The 23,867-nt window shown below is 40.5% G+C and overlaps 1 protein-coding gene and 1 non-coding gene across 5 annotated transcripts in view; both read left to right on the forward strand.

Annotated features, from left to right (window-relative positions):
- Positions 1–203: 203 nt before the first annotated feature.
- Positions 204–23,867, forward strand: part of N4BP2L1 (NEDD4 binding protein 2 like 1) — a 29,164-nt gene continuing 5,500 nt past the window's right edge. For 3 of the 4 annotated variants that reach the window (XM_045844798.1, XM_045844799.1, XM_045844801.1), the window contains exon 1: positions 204–456. In XM_045844798.1, the coding sequence (XP_045700754.1) occupies positions 287–456 (170 nt within the window). In that variant the 5' untranslated portion in view covers positions 204–286. Of the gene's footprint in view, positions 457–2,320; positions 2,684–23,867 lie in introns of those variants that run through there. The other variant, XM_045844800.1, reaches the window with a different exon arrangement.
- On the forward strand, positions 8,539–8,648 carry LOC123822801. The gene has a single exon (XR_006786424.1). It is a non-coding gene; the product is annotated as a small nucleolar RNA SNORA16B/SNORA16A family (small nucleolar RNA).

Consider the following 23,867-nt stretch of genomic DNA (forward strand, 5'->3'; position numbering starts at 1 on the left):
CGGCGGTCCTCCCCTGCGGAGCTGGGTACTGGGGATGGGGAGAGGTGCGTAGAGCCGGGGCGCGTGGCCCGCCTTTCCCGGCTGTCAGTCTCGGGGCCACTCCAGCTTCCAGGTGGGGACGCCCCCTCCCCCGCAGCGCAGCTCCGCGGGCGGGGAGGAGGGGCTGGGCTGCGATTGCCCGCCCCTCTATCTATCACATGGCCGGAGCGCCACAAAAACAACAGCTTTGGCCGTGGCTGGGACTTCAGGACAGGAAACCCGGGGCCCCTGCTACAGCCCCCACCCCATGGAGGAGAGTTTTCTCGAATCCTTTGGGAGGCTGAGCCTCCAACAGCCGCAGCCTCGGCCCCCGGCCCCGCCGCCCCCGCGTGGGACACCCCCGCGCCGACACAGCTTTAGGAAACACCTCTACCTTCTGCGAGGCCTCCCTGGCTCGGGGAAAACAACACTGGCCAGGTAATGCCCCCGGCCCGGCCTGCGCCCCCGGCCCCGGCCCGGCCCCGGCCCGGCCCGCCTGTGTGGAGCCCGGGCCGCGCCGTGGGTTCCGTGCCGCGCTCCCCGAGCACGGTCTTGGCGCTGCGCCCCCGCGCCAGCCCCAGGTGTCACAGCCCTTGCCCGCAGCTGCGCGGGCCCAGGGCCGCGGCCAAGGACCTGCGCCGCCCGGCTTGGGGGCGGGAGGCCCGCAGGGTTCGTGGCCAGGCAAACCCGGGGGCTACTGCAGAGAAAGCCGCGGGGGCCGCCCACCGGTGCGCAGGCACCGCCACCAGCGTCAACAGGCGTCTTCACTCTGGCGGAGAGACGTGGGGCAGGGCCGGTGGCGGAGGCTGGCGGCGCGCTGGGAACCTAGAGGGTTAGGCAGCTGCGTGGCTGGGGCAGCTGCGGAGGCGCTCAGGTGCGCAGGGAGGGGGTTGGCGCGGCCCGCAGACCCTGGTGACAGCGCCACGCGGTGGGCGCCCGAACGAGTTCACCCACGAATTGCGTAGGCGGCCGGAGTGCCAGGTCAGCTCCTACTACGGGGGCCTGCTGTCACTTTGCTAGGCCCACCAGGCCAGCCTCAATCCCATCACTGGATACCTTACACCTGAGGTTCCAGCATCTTTGTCCGGTTCCCTCCCTGCCTGTGCTAACGCTGCCGCCTGCCTCGTCTGCAGGCCACCTCCCTCTGCCCCACGATTCCACTAGCCCTTTAGGACTCAGATCTGTTACAGCATTGGCAGCCACTCCATACACCAGTAGATGCTTGCCTTCTAGGCTCTGGGGCCTCCTGTTTACACCTCTGTGACCACGTTGGTTTTTGCACAAGGTTCTGTTTATCCCAGTGTAAGTTTCTTGAAGGTAGGGGCCCTGGGGTACTCTACCAAGCACAGTGGTGTGGAGAATGCTTTCAATGGAAGAAGTGATCCCTTGTCCTCAGAGAGTTTTCCATTTCCTTAGAGCAGGGGTGTCAAACTCATTTTCACAGGATCCACATCAGCCTCCTGCTTGCCTTCAAAGGGGCAAATGTAGTTTTAGGACTGTATAAATGTAACTACTCTTAACAGTTAAGCGAGAGCTCGGCACTGCCACCAGGTAGAAACAAGGAGCCGGTGGGATAAAACAAGGTGGAGGGTCGTATGCGGCCTGCAGGCCTTGTGTTTGCCACCTGTGCCTTAGAGAGCTGAGGCAAAAGAAGAATCAGGGAGCTTACATTCAGGAGCTGATTTGAATGGGAGGAGAGTCTGGGTCTTTTGAGGGTCAGGAACTGTGACAGCCCTGGGGATGTTTTGCCAGTTTTATGTAGGATTTCCAGCTGATTTGTGGAGTAGAAGCCTTTAACAAAACAATATAGCTACATTTTCACAGATCAAAGGGATGGGTGACTTCCCAAAGACTGTTTGTACCCTTTCCTAAGAAACCTATTTTAGTAAGTTTCTCTCTGTCTGGGTGGGGAGGTTGAGGGTGCAGAGTGGGGGAGCCCAGCAGAAGGAGGTTATTTTGTGTGTAAGTCATGGGGTGACATCTATTAATGACAGAGTAACTTCTGCATTCAAATCCTGTTTAGTTTTACTTCGGCTTTGCTGATCTGTGGCCTATCACACACTGAGTGTCAAAGAAGGAAATGAATGTCTTTGTCCACATTGTTTTTATAGCTGCTCAAAAGGAAAGTCATACCATGAGTGGAGGTACATAGACTTGACCATCCGAAATGGTGAGATTTGGACCTCACCTTCCTTATCTATAAAGTGAGTGACTTGGCCTCAGTTGGACTTGAAGTTCTCTGCTGGCTCTAACATTCTACACTTTTAGGATTTTAATTCCTGGGTAATGTTTAGCTAAGCAGAAGACACTGGATGAGGGATCACTGGCCTGGGAGTCTGCAGATTGTGCCTTTAGATCCTGTTTGTCACGAAATAGCTGGTGACTTTGGGCAATCACTTAGCTTCTCTAGGACTTATTTTCCTTATATGGGAATACTTAGAAATGATTAGGTTAGATGACTTATTGAAGATCCTTCTGGCTGTTAATTGTCTTAATTCTAGTTGTCAGAGATCGTTTGTTAATAATTGCTAGGTGAAGATCTCTGACCTTGGAGTCCACTTATGGCTCCAAATTCAAGCTTTGCCACTGTGATCTTCACTCAACTCCCCTGCACTTCCATTTACTTCCTGTTAAGTGGGAATATGTGCTCTGCCTACTTCAGAGGGTTGTAAGGATTAAATATGTGAGAGAACTTGTTAAACTTTAAATTTTATGTATTTATTTTTAGAGAGAGGGGAAGGGAGGGAGAGAAACATTGATGTGAGAGAGACATCTATTGGTTACCTCTTGCATGCCCCCCAACTAGGGACCAAACTCGCAACTTGGGCAGGTGTCCTGACCAGTAATCAAACCAGGCAACCTTCCACTTTGTGTGATGACACTCAACCCTCTGAGCCACACCCTCAGGGCAATTTGTTAAACTTTAAAGTGCTATATAAATTTTAAGAGGTATTAGTTACTGCTTAAGATGTTGGCCAGCTGAGGTAAATCTTCAAGGTGTTACTGGGGAGGAGACTGGCTCTGAGTTGTCCTGTTAGGCTGGGTGTTGGCGGTTCTGGGAGCCGAGGGACCTCGGCACAGCTTTTGGCAGGTTGTGATTTATACAGAAATCTGGGAAACAAGCAAGGAAATAGGCCACAGTTCAGTAAGAAGGGATGCATGCATGAGGGTGAAGTGGGGTGGTAGATGTCACAGGCTGCAGCCCTCAGGGATCTGCCTTTCCCACTTTTAAGGGCGTCAATGGGGGAGAGAAGGAGAATGCCAAATTGTTTTAAAAAATGCACATGTACATAATCTGAATTACTAATTTTAGTAGAGTAGACTTTTCTTAAGAAAAAATACACATGTAGAAAATGGTAAAACTGTGAGGCTATCTCACGTATGGTTGGATTCTGGGAAATTCATATTTTTTATATTGGGAAATTCATATTTTCTATATTCTATGTATGTTCTATATTTTCCAGATTTTCTATAATGAACATGTATTTATTGAATCAGAAAAATAAAAATGCAGGTCCATCTTTTTTTCTGTTTAACTTTTAACTTTCATTTAATTAAAGAAATAATAAAAATGCTTTTGAAATTAGGATATGTCTTGTCTTCCAAATCAATGTTGGATTTCTATTCTTTTCACCTATTTGTTTTCATAGTTTGAAGGGGCTGCAATATGGAAACCATCTATTTAAATTATTTGGTGACATTAAAAACAATATTTTGTAGTTAAAAAAAATTTTAAATACCTCACAGCAATAAAAAAAAAAAGCATGCCTCCCAAATCTGTTCTATCACCTCTATTTCATTTTAAAAACATTGTAAAAATGGGTTCTTATCATTGACCTGTAAGTCCTACTTCCAGGACAACCTGAAGGTAACAATTGGACAAGTACACGAAGACAGAAGAATGTTCATCACAGACCTTTTTTATATAATAGAAAAAAATGAGCCAATGTAAACATACAAAGATAGGAGACTGGCTTATAAGTCAGGCAGTCATTAATGGGAACATGGATGTGTATGTTCCCTTTCATGTGGCATACAAATATTACACCCCATTAAGTTAAAAAACCTGTGACAAAGCTATCTATCATGTATATATACACATACACATGTATACACACAAATCCCATTTTTTGTTCAAAGAAAGTGGTGTACATATCCTCATAGACAAATGTGTGGGAAGATAGACATCTTTTGATAGTTGTGGACTTTAAATAGTGGGATTATGGACTTTCCCTCTTTATTTCTCATGTTTCTACAACAAATATGTATCACTTGTTAACTTTTTGAAGGTGAAAATAACTTTTTACACTTGAAAACAGTTTTGTTCAATAACCTGGTGTGATAGACCCAGGTTGTTGACAAAGCACTTATTAAATAACAAAATAAATGTCATTTGCTATATAAAAAGTCTTTCGTAGGTTCATTTTCAGTTGGACATATACTAGGAAACTGTTGTTTTAAATCATCACCCAGGGACAAGCTTAGAGAGGAAGGGAGGGAGAGAAACATTGATCGGCTGCCTCTCATAAGTAGGGATCCAACCCACAACCTAGGCATGTGCCCTGACCGGGAATCAAACCCTCTTTACCTTCGGGTTTACAGGACAATGCTCCAACCAACTGAGCTACACTGGCCAAGGCAGGAAACTTTTTTAATCCATGAGGAGATTGATTTTAATACTTATTGTTATTAATTTTATGTTAATTATTCAATATTTTATTGATTTTTATTAGCATATGAATTAGCCTAGGTCACTTGATTCTTCAGCATCTCAGGTTCTTTTCCATTAAAATGAAGTTACTTTTCCATTAGTAAGTTTATTGTAAGGATTGAGACTACTATGGTAAACAGATTCCACAACCTTGTGTAGAAAACACTGTGGAATATGTGGGCTTTCTAAATACCAACCATTGGTTATTTTTTACTGATCAGTAATAATAATATTCACTAAGTGCTTGTACAACTATTAGTATTTGTTTAGTAAGGTATAGATCAAGTAAGATTGAGAGAAGGAACCCATACAAGACTAGGGAATAGAAAACAATGATCAGTACACAGCTATGGGTTGATGACATTTAATGGGAAGACCATCTTATATTGTGTTGGTGTTCAAGGCCAGGGCTGTCACTGAAGATGATTAGAAAGACAGAATAATTAGGAAGAGTAGTTTCCTCCCTGTAGAGGAGGTTCTGGAGGTGGCCCTGAAGATGGGGAGACTGGTGAAACAGAGGAGAAGGATTAGCACTGGACTAAGGAACTGAGAGGGAGCTGGGTGTCTCTCGGGCTGGTAAGGAGAGTGGTTGCATGGTGCAGATGGTTCAATGAGTGAATATATTGGTTAGGTCAACCCAGGGCCAGATCATGGAGAACATTAAAAGCTGGGCAAAGGAGTACAGAGTTGATAAAATGGGATTCCCATCTCAAGGCCCCTTCACGCAGCAGATGCAGTGCTCTCTGACTCCACAGCTGAACTGATGCCCCAGGATCTGCACCTCCCCAATCCTCCCACCTCAGTGAAAGCGTCTGTGGATGGTCTGTTTACTCCCGTGTTGCATGTATGTGTGCATGTGTGTGAAAAGTCTCCCTTTTGGGTTGTTTTAACTATTTTTAAGGGTACAATTCAGTGGCATTAATTACATGATGTTGTGCAACCATCAGCACTTATTTATTTAAGTTTTTTTGTCATCCCAAACACAAACTTTGTACCAATTAAGCAATAATTCCCTGCTCCCCGCTGCCTTCAGCCCCTGGTAACCTGTGATCTTCCTTCTGTCTCTACGTATCTGACTGCTGTAGCTGCCTCGTGTAAGTGGAATCACACAATATTTGTCCTTTTGTTTCTGGCTAAATTCACTTAGCTTTATGTTTCTAGTTTCTTCCATGTTACAGCATGTGTCAGAACCTCACTACTTTTTGTGGCTGAATAATATTGCATTGCATGGGTATACCATTCATTTGTCCTTTTGAAATGAAATAAATTGAAATGGCAGTAGTAGAGGGTATGCTTCCCTTTTCTTTTAATGGCCTTATTTGAAAAATTAAAAGTTTTCAACCTCATCTCAGTTCCTTAAAAGTTTTTTGAATCTTTACATATCAGTCAAAGCAAAGTCTGGGACCCACACTCCAGCAGTTTGCACCCTCTGTAACGCTGCAGTTCTTGGCACCATCACATGGTTTCCGACATGGCTCAGAGGACTTAGAGGATGCCTCCTGATGGCTATCTTTCCTCCTGGCGTGTACCTCTGGATAACATGGAATTTCCCATGAAGAGAAATACCTATTCATTTCTTGGCATTAGAGCTCTCCAAGGAAGTGAAAGGATGCTTTCCTGGTGTGGTGGAGTGACAAGACAGAGACATGGGCAATGGTATACTTTACAAAGCAGTAGTTAAATGTGAGAAGCGGTGAGAGAAGGAGATCAGCGAGGTCAGCTAAACAGAGTCATTAGACTCTGAAGGCTATGATGCTCAGCAATGCTCCCAGCCCCCAGGCCTGGCCTATGGTGGTTTTATGGATGAGGCCAGGGCTTTCAGAAATGAAGAGAAATGAAGACAAAGCCAAAATAGGACATGTGTGGTATGCCAAGCCTGTATATGTGAAAATAGAGTATCAGGCGTGTGACATCTTAAATTTTTAGTCACTTAAGTCTACTGGGAGAAACTACTGACTTATTTTTTTTCTAAATTTATCTTCTAAGCCCATTAAAAAAAGTTTTGTTTTTTTTTTGCGGGGGGAGGGAGAAAGAGAAGAAGAAAAACATCAATGTGTGGTTACCTTTTGCTCATCCGCTACTGGGGGACCTGGCCCACAACCCAGGCATGTAACCTGAGTGGGAATTGAACTGGAGACCCTTTGGTTCACAGGCCAGCGCTCAATACACTGAGCTACACCAGCCAGGGCTGACTTTTTATGTTTTTAATGATTTTCCTAAAGTGGGTCCTAAATCTCCCTCCCCACTGCTCAAAGTCCCTGCAATGCCTCTCTTTACAAGGTGGGAGAATGAGGACTGTCAGTGCCGCGTGTGTTTAACAGAAAGTAGGAACACAGCACAGTGTGTCTTTATCATCACTCATTGGAAAGGCTGTCCAGCTATACAGAAGACTCGCCAATACCACAGTCCTGGGGCCGTTGAACTGGAGCAATATAATATTGCAGGACTGGCTTGTTGATGAGAGAAGCAGTGGAAATAGAGGAAGAAATGAAAGGGGAAGAATGTTTCCATAGAAAAACCTCAGGGGATGTACATGATGTTCTCGTAGAGTCCATCTGGTCCACACCCAACACTATAAGCCCTGAAAGGTTAAGCATGTTGATCAAATCATGAGGACAAATTCTCCTGATTTCGAGTCCAGAGCCTTTTCTTCCTCAGCAAAGGAGAGGTGAATGTGAGTGATTGGTGAGAGTGGTGAGGTTATTTGGAGCTGTTCTGTAATGAAAACACACTCAAAGACCCTAGTAAGAGGGCTAAGTTTACCTGGATTTTAACTTCAGAGTAAGGAAGCCACATTTTATTACCTGTCACTATTGTGATGTTTCTTCTGATATAAAAGAAATTACCAGGGGATTAATTTTCATTAATGTCGTATCACTGGCAGCAATGGAAGGAGATGAGATTTAGATTTTTTAAAATTTATTTTTAGAGAGAGGGGAATGGAGAGAGAGAGAGGGAAAGACACATGGATGTGAGAAGGAAAAGTTGATCAGCTGCCTCTTACATGTGCCCTAACCAGGGACGGAACCTATAGCCCAGGTATGTGCCCCGACCAGGAATTGAACTGGCAACCTTTCACTTTGTGGGATAACATGCAACTGAGCCACATGGGTCAGAGCAAGATACAGACTTTAAAATAAGCATTTATGTAATATGATAAAGGAAAACTAGTCTAATGTCTAAAGGTTTCTTCATAAGAATCTCTATCACATCATATATATGGCTTGTTTTTTTAATCAAGGTAAGAGCCCAGAAGAGGGGAAGGGAAAATGGAGAAAGAAAAGACAGCCCACGTTTACTGAGTGTCAACTGTATGCCTGGCACTTTATATAGGCTGACTGACTGGATCTTTACAACAGCCCTAAGATAGTTATTTTTATTTTATAGATAAGGACCTTAAGATCAGAGAATCACACCTGTGGTTCCAACACTCGAGATTTTGTAAAACACACAGTGGCCGTACCTCACCAGGGATGTTCACGAACATACATACCTCTTTTCACATCCTCTTTTCACAGTTATTTGGGCGTCCTACTGAAGTAATATTGTACAACTAAGGTATGTCAATGCGCTCTCCCCACATTTTTTAAGGAAATTACAAAGACAAGGATCTGAGGGGCTTTCCCTGTCTCTGACGCAGTGCCTCCTACACTGTCCGGTGCTTTGACTTCCTCTTCTTCCTTGCATTAGTACCACCTGACATATACTTACTTGTTGATTATCTGTTTCTTTTACTAGAAAGCCTCATGAGATGTGTTATCTCATTCACCCAACAGTGGTACTAAAAAGGGATTTAAAAGTATCAAAGATGCAGCTCCCATTTAAGCAGCGGTCAAAAAGAGCCCACAGTGACAGTATTACTGCATGGCCACTGTTCTGTTGTCTATAGTTGACTTAAGACATTCTGGGAAACACAGCTACACACGGGTTAATACTGAGGTAGGTGTGCTTCTAATTCCTCTGTTTGAGCATGGTTGAAGTGACCAATAGAACATAAATGTGGGCAGTCTGTCTCATTGCTAGATTCTGTGGAAGGTTGTTGTTTACATACAAGACTCTAAAAGGAATTTCTGCTACACAGTGCTCACGAAGGCCATCTGGGAGTCTGGATTATATCTGATCAACAGGCCTACTGTAAAGGCATGAGGGGTTAGAGAAGAGCATGCAGTAGGACAGACTGGGAAACTGTTCGCTGGAGTTCCCTTAGCCACTGTGGCTTAGGAATCCATAGTGCTGGAGATAGTTGAGGTCCATCTCTGCAAGGGGTCAGCCTTGGCATGTTAGTTGGCAGCACCAAGAAGCTCAGGCCACACCAGGCCTTAGAGGAAACAGTCCCAAGTTATAAACAGGGGGGTTCTCTCCCCTGCTCCTCAGGCAGCTATTTTATACCTCTCAGTTTAAAGTCCTCGAGGGGAGTTCTAATAATATTCAGAGGAAGTGCTGGGGTCCAAGAAGCATCCTTTCTCACAGTCTCCTTTTGGGGTACATCCAAAGTTTGGTTAAAATTATCAATGCGTAAGAGTGATTAAATAGAAAATTTCTTCACACAGTTTGGGACCCTGTAAAAAGCATTTGCATCATTAAGGCAGCAGAGCCTAACATTCAAGAACCATTCATGGAACTATTCATACATTGACTAAATATTGAGTTTCTCTCACGTGCCTGACATTCTTCTAGATGCTCCAAATAGATCAGGGAACAAAAGACACATGAACTCATGAACACATATTCTGTCCAAGAAAAAAATTTCTGAAGGAAAGAAGAAAAGTTTAAACAGCATTTGCTCTGCTCTGTTCTCTCAAAATATGAACAACAGCAAAAAGGTTTCCATAGCTGGTCCAATTGAATTATATGTACCCTCAGGAAACATTCCACACATGCAGGAGGAGATAAATCACTGAACATCATGTTCACTGAAACTTGTTCATGATAGGCAAAACTGCAGACAAACTAAATGTCACCACAGAAAAGAATAAATAAATGTGGTTTGTTTATTTTATAGCACCCAAGCACAGTGGTTTAGTTCATAGCTCTGGGACCAGGAGCCTAGGTTTTAATCCAGCTCTGCCACTCACTGGTCTCTCCTCTCATCCCACTTTATTGATATAAATAACATATTACCTCGTTCAAGTTCATGGTGTTCGATGTGTTGATTTGATTCACTTGTGTATTGCAAAAATGTTTACCAACATAGCTTAATACCTCTATTATGTCACATAATTACCATTTGTTTTTTCATGGTGAGAGCATTTAATATCAACATTCTTAGCAACTTTCAAGTATATAATACTGTGTTAACTACACTCACCATGCTGCACATTAGATCTCCAGAACTTATTCGTCATATAACTGGAAATTGATATCCTTTGACCAATATCTCCCCATTTCCTCCACCCCCCTTCACCTGGTAACTACCACTCAACTCTGTGAGTTTGACTTTTTTAAATTCTACATATTAGGTCATACAGTATTTGATTTATTTCACTTAGCATAATGCTCTCAAGGTTCATCCATGTTGTTGCAGGTAGCAGGACTTCCCTCTTTCCCATGGCTGAATAATATTTCATCATATATATATATATGTACCACATCTTTATCAACTCATCTGTTTATGGACCCTTACCTTGTTTCCATATCTTAGCTATTGTGAATAATGCTGCAGTGAGCAACAGAGAGATGATAGCTCCACTAGACTCTGTTTTCATTTCTTTTGGGCAAATATCCAGGAGTGAAATTGCCAGACCATATGGTAGTTCAATTCTTAATGTTTTGCGAAAACTCCACCTTGTTTTCCATAGTGGCTACATCAATTTACATTCATTCACACCAACAGTTCACAAGGGTTCCTTTTTCTCCACATCCTGGCCAACAAACACTGAAGTATCTCTTGTCTTTTTGATGACAGCCATTTTAACAGGTGTTAAGTGATTGTTGTTTTTGATTTGCATTTCCCTGATGATGCTGAACTTTTTGTTGTTGTTCATGTACCTGCTGGCCATTTGTATGTCTTCTTTGGTAAAATGTCTATTCAGACCCTCTGTCCATTTTAAAATCAGATTTATCTATGCTATTGAGTTGTATGAGTTCTTGTTGTATATTAGCCCCCTATATATATATATATATATATGATTTGTAGGCAGTCTTTTCATTTTATTGGTTTCTTTTGCTGTGCAGAAGACTTAGTTTGATATAACCCCACTTGTTAATCTTTCCTTTTGTCGTGTATGTTTTTGGTGTCATATCAAAAAAAAATGTAGCCTAGACCAATGTCAAGGAGTTTTTCCCTATATTTTCTTATAGGAGTTTTATGGTTTCAGGACTTATGTTTATGTCTTTCATCTATTTTCAAGTTAATTTTTGTGAGTTGTATAAGATAGGGCTCTATTTTTATAGTGCATGTGGTTATCAGTTTTCCCAACACCATTTATTAAAGAGACTATCTTTTCTCTATTAAATATTCTTGTTTTGCTGGTCAAATATTAGTTGACTATATGTGAGGGTTTATTTCTGGGGCTTAGAGTTCTGTTCAATTGATCTATGTGTCTGTTTTTATGCTAGTACCATAGTATTTTGATTACTGTAGCCTTGCAGTATAGTCTGAAATCAGGAAGTATGATGCCTCCAGCTTTTGTTATTCTCAGATTGCTTTGTGTAGTTTGAGGTCTTTTGTAGGGTCATATAAATTTTAGGATTTTTTGGTACTATATATGTGAAAAATGCCTTGGAATTTTGATAGGGATTGCACTGAATTTGTAGATGACTTTGGGTAGTATGGACATCTTAGCAATACTAATTCTTCTGATTCATGAACATGAAATAGCTTTTCATTCGTGTGTGTCTCTGCAGTTTCCTTCATCATAGACTTCTTGTTTTCAGTGTACAGATCTTTCACCTCTTTGGTTACATTTATTCCTAAGTGTTTTTATTGTTTTTGATACTATTGTGAATAGAATTATTTTCCTTATTTCTTTTTCAGATGTTTTGTTGTTGGGGTGTAGAAATGCAACTGATATCTGTTCATTGATTTTGTGTCCACCACTGGTCTTAATTTCTCATTTGTGACCTTTGAGTTACTAGCAGTACTTATATTACAGGTATATTGGAGCATTATATGAGAAGCATAAAGCCAGAATAGTGCTTAGAACATAATAAGCACTTAATGAACATTAGCTATGTTTATTATTTTGCTGATAATGTAACATAGCACTTAAAAGCAATGGACTAAGTCCATAAGTCTACATGATTTAAAAATATAATTTTCCTTTATTTATTCATTCAAAAAATATTTACACACTCATAGATGGAGAACAAATGATAGCTGGTGGGGGGAGATTAGAGGGTGGAGGGATTGAGCAAAAATGAAAAAAGACTCATGGACATGGACAACAGTGTGGTGATTGCTTGGGGTAGGGGGATGTAACGGGACAAAATGGTAATGGAAAAGTTTAATAAAGATGATATATTCAAAAGAAAAAAGAAAAAGAAATATTTATTGAGTATCTACTGTATTCCAGTTAGTGTTCTAGGTACTTTGAAATCACCAGTGAACAAAAAAAGACAAAGATCTTGCCCTCAGGGACCTTATATGCCAGAGGTAGGGATGTAAAAATATAATGAAATTGTGTTATTTCAGGAATTGATAAGTGCTGTGGAAAAGGGAGAAGAGAAAAGAGAAGGACAGTAAGGGTGTTTGGGATTGCCAGAGTTAGGGTGGAGGTTGGTTGAATTTTAAGCCAACAAAACAAATATGAGAAAATGTAACCAATTATCAGTTCCTGGTGATGGGTATACAGCTGTTTGCTACAGTATTTCTTTCGCATTTCTATTATTTTTTCTCAAAATTCCTCTCTGATACAAGAGATAAAAAACAATGAGTCTGAAATGTAAAGGGAATTGGCCAAGAAGCAGAAAAATGTGAAAGGAGCTAAATGAGATACATTTTTTAAAAAGAATCTAATGTAAATATTGGAATTTTGAAATCCATTAGAGATAGAAATGAGCAAAATTACAACACAGAAAATTAAAGTCACATAGAAGACAAGGGTGAGAATAAATATAACCAAATAAAACCAGAAAAAAATATACCCAAAGCAACAATTGCAGATATAATAGGACATACTTCTGAGTAAAGTCCTAAACAAAAGTGTTAAGAAATAAATTAAATACCTAGACATATCCTGATAAGACTGTTGTAAAAGCTGTTAACTAACTACCCCTACTTCCTTAGTTCCTTTTTGTTAGGTGCGGCAATGTGCCAACTTTGAACCTGTTTCCCGGCCCCTTGCTTCTTCCTGCTGTATAGAATATGGATGAGAGCTGTACCTGCAGTGGCACCCTGTGCCCACTTGGAGATACAGGAGAAGGAATGGGAGCTGCCTGCTAAGAAACACACATTTAGTGTTTACATGGAGGAAGATTAAAGCAAAAAGAAAGATGGTGGACACCGAGGCCCATGCGATACCAGCTCTGGATTCTACTTCTGGATCCCTTTCTCTACATATATATATTTAAAAAGCCACTGTGATCTGAGTTTTCTGTTAAGTGCAATTGAGCCCACTTTTCACTGAAACAAATTTGAACTATAAACATCTATGGAAAGAATTGTAATCCAGTAATTCTCATTGAGACAAATTACTAATGGAAGACAACAGAGAGGAATTCTCAGACCCACGTGCTCACAAAGTACATAACACCCATGTGCCCTTTGTACAGACATCAGATGAAATTATGCCGAAGCACCATGCCAAAGCTTTGTAAACCTGGATGAGTTATTTACTGTCTTGAAGCCTTAGTTTGTTTACCTAATAACTAGAAAACATTTACTTTATAAAGTTGTTAATAAAGATTAAAGACAGTTAACATATGTCCAGTACTTTGGTTAGTACTTAGAACTAACTTTTGGGGAAAAAAAAGAAAATTTATTGGAAGAATCAACTTTACCCTGAGAAGGATCAAAACATCAAGAAGGAGATATATTTTTATTTGATATTGTTCAGATATATCTCTACAAGAAAATAGGAAAATAAAAGTTTAAGTTTTATAAAGGAATGATGTGCTGATATTCAGTATAATCAAGAAAATATTGGAAAAGAGGATAATGAAGAAGAACTTACACATGAAGCTTAGAGGAACAAAATATAAAAGTCAATGACAGGCCTAATTATTTGTTATTTAGTATAGAATAAAATTATTTTAAAACAATGGGGAGTTAATTAATTAATTATTCATTCAGTGGTTTGGGGATTACCAGGTTGCCATGTGGGAAAAAAATCAAGTTAAATCCTTAGCCAATGTCACATGCCAGAATAAAATTTTGAATGGATTGGGGAATACAATGTGTTAGAACACAGATGAATATTTACATAAACTTGGGAAGGGAGAAATTGTTGTAAATGTATTAAGAAGGGCAGAAAATAGAATACAAAAAAGAGATATATGTGACTAGAAAAATTTCCAAAAATTTAGACTCTTATGTTAGAGTTTTGTTATAAACAATTATAAAGTAATTGATGTACTCAAGAAATTTACATATTTACTAAGAAAGACATACATCTCCCAATAAGGAGGTTTTATTAACAATCAGACAAGGACACAGAAATGCAATTCACAAAAGAGTATCTTGAAATGACCAGCATACAGCCTTACTGATAATCAAAGAAGTTGGGGACATATTAAATACCTAACCATCAAGCACTGATTAAATAAATTATGGTATATCCATAGGGATACCTATGTCATAAACATTAAAAATAATGTCATAGAGTAATATTTCATGAAGTTGGAAATAATTACTATGGAAATAACATTGGTGAAAGTTGGTATACTCTGTTTGTTTTTATAAAACAAAACGTCACATGAAAAAGAATTATATCTACTTATCTCCCAGTCAATCAATCAATCAATCAATCAATTATCTCCTGGAGAGAAAAATCAAAATTTTAATTATTTTTAGATCAGGGAATATAGGAGCCTCTTTTCTGTGGTTTTCAGTTTCAAACTATTCTGTAGTGGATGTGTATTTCTTTGCTAATTAGAAAAGAAAAACAATATATATGTATATATGTACATGTGTGCGTGCACGCGCGCATATATATCTCCTCACCCAAAGACATGACATGACTTGATTTTAGAGAGAGCAGAAGGGAAGGGGGAAACATTGATGTAAGAGAGAAACATCAATCGGTTGCCTCTTATACATGCCCCAACTGGGGACCAAACCCACAACTTAGGCCTGTGCCCTGACCCGGAATTGAACCTGCAACCTTTCAGTTTATGGGACAGTGCTCCAACTAAGTGAGCCACACTGGCCAGGGCAGGAAAATCAGTATTTTTAATGTTTGTTTAGACAAAGACACAGGAGATAGCTTGAGGAGATACCCACTGGCCATATTTGGGACAACTTGAGCATCATAAAGAATAACTGGAAAGGATTATTAAAAGGGAAGGGAAAGTTCTTTATAAGACAATGCCACCTAGTAAATTACATAATGAGAAAATCAATATTCTGCACTCCCAATGCAATCAACTGCCAGACATTCATTAGCAATAAGGTAAAGATCATTAACGGAACGGTTGGGGTTTTACAGTTTGGCACCCCCCCCCATTACATAATATCACAAATGAAGAGAGGTGGCTGACACCACTTTCCAGCCAAGTGATCAAACTTAGCACACATTGTTGTTATGTGCAATCAGAACTACACAAATATCACCTCTGTACTTTCCTTCCAAAATGTTTAACCTGGATCTAATCATGAGGAAACAACCAGAGATACCCACAATGTGAGGCATGCTCAAGTCAACTGACCTGGACTCTTTAAAAAGCAGAACCAAAGAGGGCATGAGGATAGTGCAAGATTAAAAGATCCTGAAGAGATGTAAGAGCTAAGTGCAGTACTTGAACCTATGACCAATATTACTGGCACCACTGAGGAAATTTAAAAAGATATAAATTTTAAAATTTACTAACATCAGCTATTACAATTTAATGTTAATTTTTTAGATGTGAAAATGTTATTGTAGTTATGTAGGAGAATGGTCTTATTCATAGGAGACACCTGACAAAGAATTTAGGAACAAAATGTCATGATGTTCAAATGGTTCATCAAAAATACACATTTTTGATATGTATTTTGATGTGAGATACTTCTGGTCAAGATGGCAATGTAGGCAGACATGGCTCAACTCTTCACACAACCACATCAAAATTACAAGTAAAATATAGAACAACCATCACTCAGGAACACCAGAAATAGAGTTGAAAGGAAGTGTGACAACTATAGAATTAAAGAAACCACATCCATCCAGACTGTTAGTAGGGGTGCAGACATGGAATTGGCTGGCCCTACACCCATGTGAATAAAAATTTGAGAGGGATATCGTGGGAGCGAGAGTCCCAGGCCCACACCAGACCCCCCAGCTCAGGATTCCACTGCCAGGAAGATAAGTCCCCAGAACTTCTGGCTGCAAAAACCAGTGGGGATTGAGTAGAGAAGGCTGCTGGAGCCACAAGCATTTCCTCCTGGGGAACCCACACACTGACTCACCTACTCAAGACTTGCTCCTTTTGAGCTTCAGCACTGGAGTGGCAGCTTGAATGGCACCAGTGGTATACAGGGAGAGACTGAAGTGTCTGGCATTGGGGTGAGCAGAGGTCATTGTTCCTTTGCTGAACCCTCCCCCCACCTCCAGGACTGGAGTCTCATATTTGAGACTCCATCAACCTGGCTAACACTGTGTGACCCCCTTGGAGATCCACAGAGGCTCTACCCCACCCAAATTATCAGCCCACCCAAGCTGCTTTTTCATAAGAATGGTTGGTCTTGGCTCCTAAATCCTATCAAACAACAGCTGGCTTCAGTGAGCCCTAGTGGCAGCCAGATTAGACTCACAGTTTGGCTTCACTTGGGAATCTCCAAGCCCAGCACAAGTAGCAGCCATATTAGATTGCTTTACAGCTCAGGCAGGGTACCCCATGCAAAACACAAGTGGGGGCTGACCTTGGCCTGTACCACCCGGGAAACTGGGGAAGAACCCAGTGGACAGCTACAGACCACTTTGGAGCACCAACACCCTGCCCCTGCACAGCTGATTTTCTATGGAGGGTGGAGGTTGGTGGTCAGTGGTCACAGCCAGTCCTTGCAGCTGACTGGCCTGGGTAAATTCCTCCCATCCATCTGCCAAAAGCAACCAAGGCTAACTATAAGAGGAGGGTGTACTCAGCCCACACAAAGGGTGCACCTTGAGTACCCAGCTTGGGTTATAGGGGAGGCCGTGCCATTAAACACTACAGGACACCAACTACATTAGGCCACACTACCAAGTATGAAGCCAAAGCACCTCTACCTAATACATAGAAACACGGGGAGGCTGCCAAAATGAGGAGACAAAGAAACATGGAATGAAAGAACAGATCAAAACTCCAGAAAAAGAGCTAAATGAAATGCATATAAACAATTTATCAGATGCAGAGTTCAAAACATTGATTATAAGGATATTCAAGGAACTTAGTGAGGACCTCGGCAGCATAAAAAGACTCAGTCAGAAATGAAGGATACAGTAATAGAAATAAAGAACAATTCACAGGGAAGCAACAGTAAAATGGATGAAACTGAGAATCAAATCAGTCATTTGGAACATAAGGAAGCAAAAAACAACCAATTGGACCAAGAAGAAAAAAGAATTCCCCTAAATGAGGATAGTATGAACAGCCTCTGGGACAACTTTAAGAGGTCCAACATTCGCCTCTTAGGCACCAGAAGGAAAAGAGAAAGAGCAAGAAATTGGAAATCCATCTGAAAAAATAGTGAAAAGGAAACTTCCCTAATTTGGTGAAGGAAATAGACATGCAAGTCCAAGGAAGTGCAGAGTCCTGAATATGATGGATGAAAAGAGGCCCACTCCAAAACACATCTTTAATAATTAATTACCTTAAAGGCCAAAGGTTAAAGAGAGACTCTTGAAAGAGAAGTTAGTTCCCAGAAGGTTCCCAGATGGGAGGGGTATGGGGAAGAATGGGTGAAGAAGTGAGGGGATTAAGAAGTACAAATAGGTAGTTACAGAAGAGCCACGGGGATGTAAAATACAATACAGGAAATGGAGTAGCCGAAGAACTTAAACGCATGACCCATGGACATGAACAATGGTGGGGGGATTGCCTGAGGGAGTAGGAGACGCTGGGTGGAGGGAGGCACAGGGAGAAAAATCAGGACAACTGTAATAGCATAATCCATAGAATACAATTAAAAAATACATATGTGAGAACTAGAATAATCCAAAAATTTATATGGAACCACAAAAGACCCTCAATAGTCACAGCAATCTTTAAAAGAAGAACAAAGTCAGAGGAGTCATGCTACCTGATATCCAACTCTACTACAAGACCATAGTAGTCAAAACAGCATGGTACTGGCCTAAAAACAGAAGCATAGATCAATGGAACAGAATAGAGAGCCTAGTAATAAACCCATGCATATATGGTCCATTAATATTTGACAAAGGAGGCAAATATATACAATGAGGTAAAGACAGTCTATTCAACAAATGGTGCTGGAAAAATTAGACAGGTACATGCAAAAAAAAAAAAAAAGAAAAAGAAACTAGACCACCATCTTATACCATATACAAGAATAAACTCAAAATGGATTAAAGTCTTAAATGTAAGACTCACCACCTTAAAACTCCAAGAAAAAAACATAGGCAGTAAAATCACAGACCTATTTATTTTAGTAATATTTTTTTTTTGATATATCTCTTTGGGAAAGGGAAACAAAAGAAAAACAAATGGGACTACATTAAACTAAAAAGTTTTTGCACAGCAAAGGAAACCATCAACAAAATGAAGAGATAATTTGCTGAATGGGATAACATACTTGACAAGGGGTTAATTTCCAAAATATGTAAAGAACTTATATAACTCAATAACAAAACAACAACAACAAAAAACTCCCCAAACAATCCAATTTAAAAAATGGGCAAAGGACCCTAATAGACACTTCTCTAAAGAAAATATCCTGATGGCCAATAGACATATGAAAAGATGCTCAACATCACTAATTGTCAGAGAAATGCAAATTAAAACCACAGCGAGATATCACCTCATACCTGTTACAATGGCCATCATCAATAAATCAACAAACAAGTGTTGGCAAGGATATGGAGAAAAGGGAACTCTTTTGCACTGATGATGGGAATGCAGATTGGTATAGACAATGTGGAAAACAGTATGGAGGTTCCTCAAAAACTTAAGGATAGAACTGCTTTTTGACCCAGTGATTCCACTTTTGGGTTTATATCTGAAGAAACCCTAAGCACTAATTCAAAAGAATATATGCACCCCTATGTTCATTGCAGTGTTATTTACAACAGCCAAGGTATGGAAGCAACCCAAGTGCCCATCAATAAGGGAATGGATTTAAAAAAAAGCTGTGGTACATACATACAATAGAGTATTACTAGGCCATAAAAAGAATGAAATCTACCATTTGTGACAGCATGGGTGGATCTAGAGGATATAATGCTAAATGAAATGTTAGTTGGGAAAAAAACAAATACCATATGATTTCACTTATATGTGGAATCTAAAGAACAATATAAATGAACAAACAGAAGGAAACAGAAGGTTGCCACAGGGGAAGGGGCCTGGGGGAATGGGTGAAAAATGTGAACGGACAGAAATACAGATTGGTAGTTACAAAACATTCCCTATGATGTACTTTACATCTTTATGTAAAGTACAACATAGGGAATAGAGTCAATAATATTCTAATAACTATGCATGGTATCAGATGGGTACTGGAAATATCAGGAAATACCACTTTCTAAAGTACCCGATTGTCTAACCACTATGTTGTACATTTGAAATTAATACAAACTGTAAACTGTAATTGAAAATTAAAAAATATATATGAGAGGCAAAATGTTAACAACTGGTGACTATAGATGAAGTATTCATTGTATTCTTTCAATTTGTATCTATAGGTGAACGTTTTCTAAATATAAACCTTTGTGGAGGGGAAGTTTCCAACTTTGTGGGAATAATAGGAGAAAAGCATAAATGAGACTTGAGGGGTATGGCAAACAAATACATGTGTAGACCTTGTTTGGCTTTTGATTCAAACCAGCCCACCATAGGAATATGTTTATGAGGCAATCAGGAAAGTTTGAACACTGATAGGACATTTGGTGAAATGAAATACAAAGCTGGTGAGATTAGATTCGCCATCTGATAATTATAGAAGCTAGGCCGTGGGTACATGGGGAATGCTTGTATTATTCTGTCTACTTTTGCATGTCTCAAAATTTCCATAATGAAAAGTTAGGGAGTAAATTATATAGTTACATTGTATTTTGTGTATTTCCATGGTTTTCTATTATGGGATAAAAGAGTATACAGAAGAATGATTAAGCTGTGAATCAAGGGTGGTACCTGAGTTTATCCCTACAAACTCAGTGATTTTAATCGAATTTGGTTGGAAGCTTGGGAGGTGAAGGTTCTGTGGAAGTATTGTGATTGTCTTTCCTCTCCTCCCCTTTTGTTGTATCTTCATTCTTTCAATTTCCCCCATGCACGAGGCTTCTGACCACCATAAAGAAAAGCTAGAGCTGGGGTGTGTCCTTACCACTTCTAAAGCACATGGAATGGTATTTATTGCTTCTATTCAAGTCTGAGAATATCAAAATGGTCTGTTTAATTAGGTCTTTATTAGCCAGGAGAGCTTCTATTGTCCTGAACATTCAAGATGCTATGGGGGCTGCCAATGCTAATGGAACATTTGGGTGAGGATAGAACATGTTTTTGAAGAAATGATCATTCAGGAAGGTCACCCCACCCCCAATTCCATTGCTGTACAGGAGCTGCTTGTTAAGAGGACCATGTAGGCTCTAATCAGACATGCTTCAGGAAAGGGTCAGCAAGTGGTACAGCTCCATAGTGGTTCTAAGCAACTTAACTTTTAGTCTCAGGTAAAATTTTGCAATCAAGGAGGACAGTAGTTTCTTTGTTGTGATTTGTTTTTGTTTTCTAGAAGGTTACAAGATTCAAATACAATGTGAATTGGATACTCATGCCTTAGAGCTTTAAAAGGAAACATTAGAGTATTCACTACCAATAGATAATATAAGCCATAAAGAAAGAGGAAAACAAGAGTCACTAAGATTATGTATAGGTAAAGAAGTACTCAACTCTGAAAACGGTGAAAAATCAAAACAAAACCTGTGAGTGGCAGGCTTAGGAAAACAAATGAAACCAGATTTAGAAGGGCTATTAAATTTAGGACCAAAAAGAAAAATAAAGATCTTGGAACTGATATCCATACTTGCTTAAGTTAGTACCCAAAAGAAGGAAAATAAGTTACACACTATTATTTAACTTCTGAACATAGCTTACTGAGAAACTGTAAAGTGTTCACAAATATAAAATACACACATCTGATAATGCCTTCAGTGCTGTCCTCAGACTGTTTCTGTGATGTCTGTAATAATTGTGTGCATAAGAAATTCAAGTTTGGACTCATGATTTGGGCTTTTAAATTTTAGTACCTTTAACATCAAATAGAAGACGTTTATATGGAAACTGTGAATTTCTTTCATCAAATCCTCTTTGTACCTCTCTTTCATATCACTTCTGAAATATGTGGTAGACTTTTAATGGCCACCTTTCTTACAGCCTTTTCCACTCTGTCTCCAACCCTTTAATGGGGTCAACAGTGATTTGCTTTGACAAATACATGCAGTGGATGCCTGGCATCTTCCACTCCTGCCTTCTTTGAATGAGTGAAGAGGCCTGGATGAGCCTGGGTGAGGATGAGAGACCATGTGGATGACAGTTGGTGGGCAGCCAGCAACCCAGACAGCATGAGGCCTGTGCTGCACAAGTGGACTCAGGCAAGACCTCAGAACTACGCAGCTGAGCCTGACCAAAATGCTGACCCACAGAACAAGTTCATCCCCTTTCTACATAGACACATTCCAAGATCTGGGGATGACCATCATGTTCCACTTCTATCAACTGCTCTCAACACCCTCTACTCTGATGTGATCTTTGCTCATCTGATGTTTCTCTGGTTTTCAGGCCTCATGTTGACCTGGCCACTCCTCTCTGGACATTCCAGTTTGCTGACTTCCTCTATAATTTGTGTAGTACTCAAATTGAAGCATTTTAAATATGATTTGTACTTTTAACCACAGTGTCTTTGTTCTCGTTTTTCCCATCACTTGCTCATAACACATCCTGTAGTAGGGGCTTTCTCCTTAGTTCCTTCCCCGAAAGGCAACATTTTCATCATCCCTCGAAGTTTCCTCAACAGAGCTTCTCCATCAGAACTAGCTCCTGATGCTAGGTGCTCATAGGATGCATGTACCCAGCTCTTTCCACTGTGCATTAGGCCAGTGTGCAGGGTCTAGTTCCTTGGCTGGGCTATGAAGGTCTTGAAAATTTACTTTATTTTTGTACCTTAACACTGCATGGTATGCAGCACATGTCAAGTGCCCAATAAATGTTTGAGCTGGATACTTATCTAATATTATTTGGGTATTAAAATATATTATCTTCTAGTCCACTTTTCCCCCACAAGGCTATCAAGAGACAGTCACATTCCTGTTTCTTTTTTTTTTTTAATTTTATTTTAATCATTGATCCACATTCCTGTTTCAATCAAGATTTGGGATCATGTCTACTGAGTTTTCCTGTTTACCACCACAGCCCATCAAGAAAGAGAATATTTTTTTTCTGAAATTACTTTTTCAGCTATCAATGCTACCTTTTAAAAAAATGCTATCAAGTCCTCCAAAACTTTTGACAGAGACATTTGTTTAGTATGTCTGGAATATATTTATTCATTTTATTTTGGTCTTCCACCTTTCTTGTGTTCACTTGGAGTAAGTGCAAGATTGTGCACATCCCAATGTGTTTTGGTACTATGGCATGTAAAACAGTCGGTTTGGTAATGTGACCTCATTTGTTATTAATTAAATAGCAGTACTTGGCAGTTGTAAAGTGCCTTACCATTTGCACAGTGTTTTCCCATACCTTACCTCATCTGAGCCATGCTAGCAGCTCTGTTTAATCTGTTTTTCAGTTAAGGAAACAGAAGTTTGGAGAGATAGGTCACATGACCAGAAAGGAACTGAGGCAAGCAAGACCTGAGGGATGTAGGTGCTCATTCACCACCTGCAGCCCCAGTGCCTCACATTCATTCCATCTTTCCTGATCAGAGATGATTCTTCTTGATTGAGAACAAATGAGAGTTGAATAGCTTTGCTTTCTTTTTGCATTCCCTGCCTTTGTCATTCTTCTCTCTCATTCCTCCAACTTTTAAGTACTGGATCTTTTTATTCTGAGCAAGCTTTGAATTTGTCTTGACATTAGAATTAGGCTGGCAAATAGGGATAAGAATTAGGCTGGCTGTAGGGTTAAGGGAAAGAAACACACTCAGTGCGTCAGGGGGTTGCCCTAGGTGTTTTCCCTGTTATGAGACCATTGTCATCACCAAGCAAGATGGATGACACTCCCCTTGATTTTCACAGATAAGGAAGTGGGTAACTTGTTACCTAGCACAACAGCCATCTTTTCCCCCAAGAGTCCGAGTAAGCATTCCAAGTAGAAATATCTCTCTGAAGATATTTTGTGCAGAACTTGATATGCTTAAAAAATTCTTTTTGCTTTAAAAGGGGTGGAGGAGGAAGTACTCCATGGTAATTTTATTTTTCTGTGATATTTTAATATTTAGAGTGAGTGACAGAGGTTTCAGAAGACGTGGGGCATGTTGGATCTACCTCTTCCCTTCTCCCACTGTTTTCAGGTGGTCTCACTGTTAACATGTAAATATGTTATCTAGTAGGGGAAGTACACACACATCGCTTTTATCTCATTACATACCTGGACAAGAATTAGTTTCTGAGATGGCTCCTTAGAAAGAACAGAGCTCCAGCAGATGGGACCCAGAACAGGTTAAGGGTGAGTCTAAGGGTAAAGAAAGGGCACTGGGATGTCCCAGAGAAGTGGCAGCAGGGGCTGGGGCCTGTCACGAAAAGCTGTCATCACACCCTCACCTTCCAGTTTCCTTTAGAGTTGGTCCAGTTGCCATGGAAGTCAGTGGCAGTGACCAGCACTTCTCAGTTCCGAGAGCTGGGCAACTCAC

The sequence above is a fragment of the Phyllostomus hastatus genome, unplaced genomic scaffold (genome assembly GCF_019186645.2).
Source record: "Phyllostomus hastatus isolate PE091 unplaced genomic scaffold, TTU_PhHast_1.1 phas_contig_41, whole genome shotgun sequence".
In the NCBI taxonomy this organism is placed as follows: Eukaryota; Metazoa; Chordata; class Mammalia; order Chiroptera; family Phyllostomidae; genus Phyllostomus; species Phyllostomus hastatus.